Source organism: Elephantulus edwardii, unplaced genomic scaffold, assembly GCF_000299155.1.
Source record: "Elephantulus edwardii isolate Elephantulus edwardi_28Jun2011 unplaced genomic scaffold, EleEdw1.0 scaffold00135, whole genome shotgun sequence".
Taxonomy (NCBI): domain Eukaryota; kingdom Metazoa; phylum Chordata; class Mammalia; order Macroscelidea; family Macroscelididae; genus Elephantulus; species Elephantulus edwardii.
Genome location: NW_006399885.1, coordinates 5,273,025 through 5,282,548, shown reverse-complemented (window position 1 = coordinate 5,282,548; position 9,524 = coordinate 5,273,025). Strand labels below are relative to the sequence as shown.

General features: G+C 40.4%; 1 protein-coding gene across 1 annotated transcript in view; it reads right to left on the bottom strand.

The window, feature by feature from the left end:
* The window catches only part of SGCG (sarcoglycan, gamma (35kDa dystrophin-associated glycoprotein)), a 78,463-nt gene extending 72,707 nt beyond the window's left edge, over positions 1-5,756 (bottom strand). Inside the window, exon 1 of the mRNA XM_006894109.1 lies at positions 5,562-5,756. Coding sequence (XP_006894171.1) covers positions 5,562-5,756 — 195 coding nt within the window. The remainder of the gene's footprint in view (positions 1-5,561) is intronic.
* Positions 5,757-9,524: the final 3,768 nt, after the last annotated feature.

Here is a 9,524-nt window from a genome sequence, read left to right as displayed (position 1 = left end):
ATATCAATGATATTGTTTGATAATTTCCACACTCTGTTGGGTCACCTTTCTTTGGAATGGGAACAAATATCGATCTCTTCCAATCAGTTGGCCAGCTGACTGTCCTCTAGATTTCCTGGCGCAACTTAGTGAGCACATCCAGGGCAGCATCTGTCTGTTGAAATAAATCAATTGATATGCACTCAACTCCTGGAGCCTTGTTTTTTGCCAGTTCCTACATAGCAACTTGAACTTCCTCCTTCATCACCTTAAGTTCTTACTCATATGTTAGCTCTACTATTTTCTACATACAAATATGAAAGCATAACTCTGAAAAAAATGGGCTATGAGTAATTATGAGTACTGCAACTAAAAGTATGATACAAGACATACATGGGGGAATGAAGGTGGAGGAATGTTGTTGTTATTGGGTGCCATAGAGTCAAGTACGTACAACTCCTGATGATCCTATGAAAAATAGATATGTGCTATTGTGCACCACCCTCATCATCTCTGACACACTTGGGCCCCCTGCTGCTGTCACTGTGACAATCCATCTCACTGGGGGTGTGTGTTTCTTCCTCTCTTTTGCTGACCCTCCTTCTTTCCAAGTATGACGTTCCTCTCCAGATAATAGCCTCACCTAGCAATGTGTCCAAAGTATGAAAGACGAAGCTTCATCATCATTGCCTCCAAGGAGCATTAAATCTGCACCTTCTCCAAAACATATCTGTTTGTTCTTTTGCCAGTCCAAAGGCATTTAACTGTGTGGTTCACAACAAATTCTGGCTACCCTTAAGAGGAACAAAAATTCCAGAACACTTAATTGTACTTACGCAAAATCTATACTCAGACTGTGAAGCAGTAGTCAGAACAGAGCAAGGAAACACTGCATGGTTCAATATCATGAAAGGAGTGCATCAAGGATGCATCCTTTCTCCACTTTTGGGATGCTGGGCTTTGTGAGGATGAATGTGGCATTAGGATTGGAGAAAGACTCATTAACATCCTGCATTATGCAGATGACACAACTTCATTTACTGAAACTGAGAAGGGACTGAAGCATTTCCTGCAGAAAGTCAAGGACTGTAGTCTTCAATATGGATTGAAACTCAACATTAAGAAGACAAAGATTGTCATCATTGGGTCAATTTGTGGCACCCTGGTAGATGGAGAAGAAATTGAGGTTATTAATAATTTCACCTTGTTCAGCTCCACAATCAACACTCTTGGGACCGGCAGTCAGGAAATCAAAAGATTAATTGCACTGGGAAAATTTGATCTCAGGGACCTCTCCAGACTACTGAGAAGCAACAATGTCAGTCTAGAGACTAAGGTGCACCTGATACAAGCCATGGTCTTCACAATTACTTGCTATGAATCAGAGTTAGACATGATCAAAGATCACAGAAGAATTAATGCCTTTGAGTTTTGGTGCTGGAGAAGGGTCTTGAACATATCTTGGACTTCCACGAAAACAAATAGGTCTGTCTTGGAGAGGGCAAAGGCAAGATGTTCCTTGGAGGCAAGGATTTTGAGGCTCCATCTCACATCCTGGGGGCATGTTGCAAGAAAGGACCATTCCTTGGAGAAGGATTTCATGCTTGGAAGGGTGGAGGGACAGAGACAGAGAGAAAGACCCCAGATAAGATGGATTGACACAGTAAGTAAGGGAATGAGGTAGGTGTGTTAGAGACAGTGAAATTCCCCAGGAGAGAGCAGGGCTCAGAGCTATTGTGTATAGGGTTACTGTGAGTTGCAGGTGACTGGACTGCACATAAACACCAACTCTTCTCCAGAACCACAACTCAAAGGCATCAAATTTCCTCCTGTCATCCTTATTTGTTACCCAGCTCTCAAAGTCATAACAAGTGATTGAAAAGTCTGTAGCCTAGATAGGGGGCACTTTGTTGTTGTTGTTGACTGCCTTCTAGTTGAGCACAACTCCTAGAGACCCTATGAACAAAAGGCCTGAAGCCCCTCTACAACTATCAACATTTATCAAAGTTCATAGGGTTTCCAGAGGCATGTTGTTTAGGAAGCAGATGCTACTCCTGCTTATGCAAACCTGTCATATTGTTATGTGCCATTGAGTCACCTGTGATGCATAGTGACCCTATGTACAGCAGCTCTGAATCCTTCCCTGTGCTGAGCCAGTCTCACTAATTCTGGCACACCAACCCCTATTACCCCAGATACTGTATCAATCCATTTCATCCGTGGTCTTCCCCTCCTGTACTGTCTGTCCAGTCTTCTCAGCATGATGTCCTTTTTCAAGGACTGATCTCTTCTGGTCACGTGCCAAAAGCAAGTGAGGCAGGGCTTCAAAATCCTGGCCTCCAAATAGAGACTTGGTTTCACCCTTTCCAAGACAGACCTATTTGTTTTCTTGGCAGTCTATGGTATGTTCAAGACTCTTTTTCAGCACCACAACTTGAAGGAATCTATTCTTCTTTTGTCATCCTTACTCATTGTCCAACTCTCTGAAGCATAACAAGTAATTGAGAAGACCATGGACTAGTTTAAGCAGACCTTTGTATCTAGACTGGTATCATTGCTCTTCAGCACTCTGGAGAGGTCCATGACAGCAGATTTTCCCCAATGCAATTCATCTTTTGATTTTCTGACTGCTGGTATTAAGAGTGCTGATTGAGGATCCGAACAAGCTGTAATTGCTAACAACTTCAGTCTCTTCCCATCTATTATCATACTGCCAATTGGCATTGTCAATGATTTCATCATAGATACACAATCAGCACCATTAATACCAGTAATCAAGAAACCAAAAGATAACTCCATTGAGAAAGTCTATTGACAGGGACCTGTAGTGAGAATCTTTGTCTTCTTGATGTTCAACTTCAATCCATATTGAAGACTACAGTCCTTGACCTTCTGCAGCAAGCGCTTCAGGTCTTCTTCAGTTTCAGCAAGCAAGTTGTGTCATCTGCATATCATTGGTTGTTAACGAGTCTTCCTCCAATCTTGATGTCACACTCCTCCTCATAAAGCCCTGCCTCCCGAATGATCTGTTCTGCATACAGATTGAAAAGGTATGGGGACAGGACGCATCCCTGACACACTCCATTCCTGATTTTGAACCATGCAGTGTTTCCTTACTCTGTTCTGAGGATTGCTCCTTGGTCCAAGTATGTTGTTGTTGTTGTTATGTGCTGTCGAGTCACTTGCGACTCATAGTGACTCTATGTACAACAGACCTTAAACCCTGCTCTGTCCTGTGCCAATCGCACTGCCTCCAACACACCCATCCCAATTACCCCAGTCACCAAATCAATTCATTTCATAGAGGGTCTTCCCCTCCTGCGCTGTCCCTCTACGCTCCTAAGCATGATGTCCCTCTCCAAGGACTGGTCCTTCCTTACAGCATGTCCAAAGTATGTCAGACAAAGCCCCAGAATCCTTTCCTCCAAGGAGCAGTCCGGTTTAACCCTTTCCAGGATGAATCTGTTTGTTTTCTTGGCAGTCCATGGTACATTTAATACTCTTCTCCAGCACCACAGCTTAAAGGTATCAGTTCTCCTTCTATCCTCCTTAGTCATTGTCCTCTCTGATGCATAACAAGTGATTGCAAAGACCATGGCCTGTATCAGATGCACTTTAGTCTCCAGAGTGACACCACTGCTCTTCAGTACTTTGGAGAGGTCCCTAACAGCAGACTTTCCCATGGCAATGCGCCTTTTAATTTCCTGGCTGCTGGTGCCAAGAGTGTTGACTGTGGAGCCAAGCAGACTAAAGTTGTTAACAATCTCAATGTCTTTACCATCCATCCTGATGCTGCCAACTGGTCCAGTGGTGAGAATCTTTGTCTTCTTAACGTTGATCCTCAATCCACACCGAAGGCTGCAGTCCCTCTGCAACAAGCATTTCAGATCCTCCTCAGTTGCAGTAAGCAGGGCTGTATCATCTGCATAATGCAGATTATTGATAGATCTTCCACCAATCCTGATGTCACACCTCTCCTCATAGAGCCCATGTTTCGTATAAGCACAATCATCATTTGCTCCTCAGTACTTTACAGAAGTCCCTGACAATAGACTTTCTCAATGCAGCACATCTTTTGTTTTCTTGATTACTGGCACTAATGGTGCTGACTGTGGATCCATGATGAAATCATTGAGAATGCCAATCTTTTCTCCATCTGACATACATACATATGATCACCATAAGTTTGAATCCATTTGGTAGTAACTACTGATTAACAACTGTTAAACACTTTCATATAGAAATGTAAAATATCTCAACATATTTTAGATACTGACTTAATGTTGCTCAAATGATGAATTAGGGTATTTGTTGAGGGACACCTACTGACTTAACTGAATGTAAGTCTCTTGGTTATGCAGAATGTTGAGAGAAAATTTACTGTGAAAGGAAGACTGATATGTGAAAATATAATTATTTACTATGCCACAAAAGAATGTCTCCCTTGGGCTAAGAATCACAGCAGGACAAAACCAGTTCTATATTAAATAAAGGATGTTAAACCAAAAGAAAGATATTTAAGGTAAACAATCACAATTATTCTTGGATGTGAAAGAAAGATGGCCAATCTCCTTCTGTGCAAATATAGCCTCTGAAAACCCACTGGAGGGTCAGCTATAGGTCGATTCTAATCAGCACCAAGGAGTTAATTTAGCTAGTTATTATTCTTGGACAGAGCCCATGCTTATATTTTTATATTCATACTGGGGATTGATTAACCACCCTATGATAAACATGGTAACATATTTTTCCTTGAAAAATCAATACATTCTACATTTCAAAAATAAAACACACAATATTAGGAAAAAAATAACACTGGCCAGCTGTTTTTAGAACTATGAGAACATTTCATAAAACATATGAATCGTTGAGAGCCACTAAGTGATCATGCTTACTAAGTCTATTTATCAATGTAGAAATACAAACATGAATTTATTATAAGTTTTATAAAATGAGAGTGCAGCTTCTACATGCTAAATATTTTAATTCATGGGATGAGAAAAACAGATAATATATAATTAAGTAATATTTTAAACATGATCATAATCAAACTAAAAGCTATGAATGCAAACTTAAGTCAACCAACCACAAAGCCAAGATTATAAGATTGTAATAATTTTACAACATGAAGAGATAATGAAAAAATATACACAATAAAAAAGAAAGTACTGTAGTTAAGAATGTAGTTAAAAATGAAAAAAGTAAATGTCTGATTAAAAATGAGAAAAAAAACCCCACAAAATAGAAAACCAAATCCTATATTTGTTAAATATTATATTAGTTAAAAAGGATATTTTTCCACAAAAAATTCTCACAGAGCCAAAAAAAGAAAATAAAAAAAGAAGCTTCTAGCTGAGGCAGGAGTGGCATCTACTTCCTAAAAAATATGCCTCTGGAAACTCTACGAACTTTGATAAATGATGATAGTTATAGAAAGGCTTCAGGCCTTTTGTTCATAGCGTTGCTATGAGTCATGCTCGTGCTCAATTTGATGGCAATCAACAACAGCAACAGCTGAACAATTACAGGCTTGGTTACGGAGCAAACAAAACAAGACGCTGACTGAGAAAAGCAATACTTACTGGAAAAAACCACATCACTTTGAGGATCCAAATTGTAAGAGCCAAATTCACAACTAAGATGACGAGCAAAAGAAGAACAAATAAGTAGAGACAACGTTTTCTCCAGCCGTAAATGCCGATTTTATAAACATTCTGGTCGTCTGGCCTTTCAATGTGGGTGCCCTCTGTGGCTGTTGTGTATTGCTCACGTACCATCTAGCACAGGAGAGAGAAAGAGGAAAAGAAACCCAAAATTGTCAATACTTTCTAATGAGTCTAATAAATTAACAGACTTTCACTAAAATAACAACATTCCAAATTTAATAATTTTAAAAAACTGCAGAAGATCATTTAAAAATGTCTAGAGAGTAGATAGATAGGGAACTGCCAGAAGTTCAAGTAGGATTTAGAAGAGGCCATGGCACCAGGGGAAATCATTGCTGATGTCAGACGGATCCCAGCTGAAAGTAAGACATACCAGAAGAATATCTATTCGTGCTTTATTGACTATGGAAAGGCACTAGAAAGTGTGAATCATAACAAGGTGTGGCTGACAACGAGAAGAATGGGAATCTCAGAACACTTAATTATGCTTCTAAGGAACCTATATCTGGACCAGGAGGCTGCTGTGTGAACAGAGCAGGGAAACACGGCATAGTTTATAATTGAGAAGGGAGTGTCTCAGTGTTCTACTCTTTTTTCATTCTTTGTATATATTAGGCAAAGTAAAAAAAATATAAGGTTCTGTAACTCTCTATTATTTCTAACCTTCCAATGGCTTTTTATATCCCTGGGAATATGCAGATTCTTCTATAACTTACAGGAAGCTATGTGATCTGGCCTCTCTGAACCTCTTTGACTTTCATCTACTATCATTTACACAAGAGGATCCATCTATTCTTAAATACTAAAATTAAAAACGAATGCAAAACCAAAACCAATAAAAAATCAAAACCAGTTGCCATCAAATTGGTTTCATTTCAGAGACCATTGTTTCTCAGAGAACTGTGCTCCACAGGGTCTGAACAGCTGATTTTTAAGAAGTAAATCACCATCACTTGCTTTTTTTTTTTCTGTTAAGACACCTCCGGGTGGATTCAAACCACTAACCTTTCATTAGCAGTTGAACACCCAACTGAGGGCCACTTGGAGGCTCTATTTTCTTATAGATCAAGGTTTAAGCTCATCTGAGAACCTTAGTATTGGTCATTCTCTCCACCTGAAATGCTTGCTGGTTCCTTCTTAACTTCTTGGTAGCAACTCATGAGTCACTGCCCCAAAGACTAACACAACCTGCTGCATTATCCTATCAGGTTCAACTCAGAACACATATCATTATCTCAAGTAACAGTGGCAGCTCCAGTATTCGATTGGGAAAGGTGGTTAGAGATGTAAGCATGTTGTTTGCACTCTTGATTGATGGTTGAAGATCAATACAAACAGGAAAAGTTTCTTAAGGCTTTATTTAGTTTCATTATAGCAAATTACCACAAACGTAATGGCTTTGCTTAACACATGTTGATTGTCTGATGATTGTGGATATCAGAAATCTAGATGGAGGCTCATGAGACAAAATATGTGGGTGTGGGTAGAGTTGCATTGTTTCTGGAGGCTCCAGGGAAAAAATGTTTCCTTGAATTTCTAGCTTCTGCAGGCTGCCCCCATTTCTTGGCTCCTGTCCCTCCATCACTCCACTCTTACTTTCATCACTAGATCTCCTTCTTTAAGCATGATGATTCTTTAGTGTTCCTCCTTTAGATTTCTTGCAATTACACTAGGCCCATAGAGAAAATCCAGGTTAATCTCTATACTCAACATCCTTAATTTCATCTGCAAAGGCTCTACTGCCATGGAAAGTGTAGTAGGCACAGGTTCTGGATATTGGGACATGGGGATTTTTGTAACAGGCATTATTCTACTTGCCACAGGAGGGAAAGAATTATATAAGAAGTTTCTTTGCCAACTGAAAAGTAGATGGTTCAAATCCACCACTTACTTCTTAGGAGAAAGATGAGTAAACTCTAGCAATTACAGCCTCTGAAAACTCGCTGAAGGGTCAATCATGAGTTGGTTTCAACTCAATGGCAATGAGTTGAATTGTTTGGCTTTTTGGTTTTTAGAATTATAAACTCCAAGTGAATGTTGTTTGTCTTGTTCTCTGTGGTGTCTCCATAAAGAATATCATTGTCATTGTTTACCCTTGCATCAAAACTGGCTCTTAGCTGACCCTCCAGGGGGTTTTCCAAGTCTATGAATTGCTCAGGAGCAGAATGTCTATCTTTCTCCCTCAAAGCAACTAGTGGGTTCAAATTGTCTGTCTTTGGGTTGTCATTGTTAACTCCTTACCCACTAAGTCACAGAGGTCCCTGGACAAACAGTAGTGTTATAATAAATGTCTTGAATGAATGAAGAAAACGAATTAATGTATGATTGAGTGAAATAATTATCCAACTTGGCAATCTCTAATTGAGCTGTTGTTGTATATTGTCAAGTAAGAAGTGGCCCACAGCTGACTACCCAGTGAGCTTTTCAGAGGCAGAAAATCATATGGGAGATTGCGTGATTTTCTCCCAGGGAGCAACTGGTGCATTTGAACTACACACGTTTGTGTTGGCAGCACAATTACTTCCCCTTCAGTTGCCCTAATTACTTGATTGACTTGGTGGCAATAAACAACAACTTTATATATAGAAATACACAGGGAGCTCTGCGTTGGAAGTGAGCTGCTAACTCAAATGTGGCTCCTCTCTGGAGGTTTGAATCTGCCAGGGTCTCTAAGACAGGGGCGGGCAATCTCCTCCTGTGTGATTTACAGCCTCTAAAAACCCACTGGAGGGTCAGCTATGAGTCACTTCTGACTTGATGGCAATGAGCTTGAGTTTGATGTATACACATACACTTTTGAATGAATGGTTCCTAGAGCCCTAGTGGTGTAGTGAGTTAAGTGTTCAACTATTCACTGAGGAGCTAGTAGTTGAAATCCACCAGGTACTCCTTGGGAGAAATATGGGCTGTCAACTTTCATAAAGATTTATAGTTTGGAAAAAAAATCTATCTATCTATCTATCTATCTATCTATCTATCTATCTATCTATCATCTATCTAGGAAATTGTATGTAGAGTTGCCATGAGCCAAAATGAACGTGACAGCAATGTGTATAGATTTTAGTATGTTATTTAAAATAAAACTAAGGTAAAACTCTGGTAGTCTAGTGGCAAGAAGCTGTGCTGCAATCCCGAAGGCACATGGTTCGAGGTCACCAGCCTCTCTGTGGGAGAAAGATGGGCAATCTCCACCTGTGTGATTAACTGCCTCTGAAAACCTGCCTGAGGGTCAGTTATGGGTCAGTTCCGACTCTGTTGTTGTTGTTATGTGACGTCGAGTCACTTGCGACTCATAGTGACCCTATGTACAACAGCCCTAAACTCAGCTCTATCCTGTGCCAATCGCACTGTCTCTGATATTCCCATCCCGATTACCGCAGTCACTGAATCAATCCACCTCATAGAGGGCCTTCCCCTCCTGCACCGTCCCTCCCCCCTCCCAAGCATGATGTCCTTCTCCAAGGACTGGTCTTTCCTTACAACATGTCCAAAGTATGTTAGATGGAGCTTCAGAATCCTTGCCACCCAGTTTAACCCTCTCCAGGATGAATCTGTTTGTTTTCTTGGAAGTACATCGTACTCTTAATACTCTTCTCCGGCACGACAGCTCAAAGGCATCAATTCTCCCTCTATCCTTGTTAGTCATTGTCCAACTCTTTGATGCATAACAAGTGATTGCAAAGACCATGGCCTGTATCAGATGAACCTTAGTCTCCAGAGAGACACCATTGCTATTCAGTACTTTGGAGAGGTCCCTAACAGCAAACTTTCCCATGGCAATGCACCTTTTAATTTCCTGGCTACTGGTGCCAAGAGTGTTGACTGTGGAGCCAAGCAAACTAAAGCTGTGAACAATCTCAATCTCTTCACCATCCATGC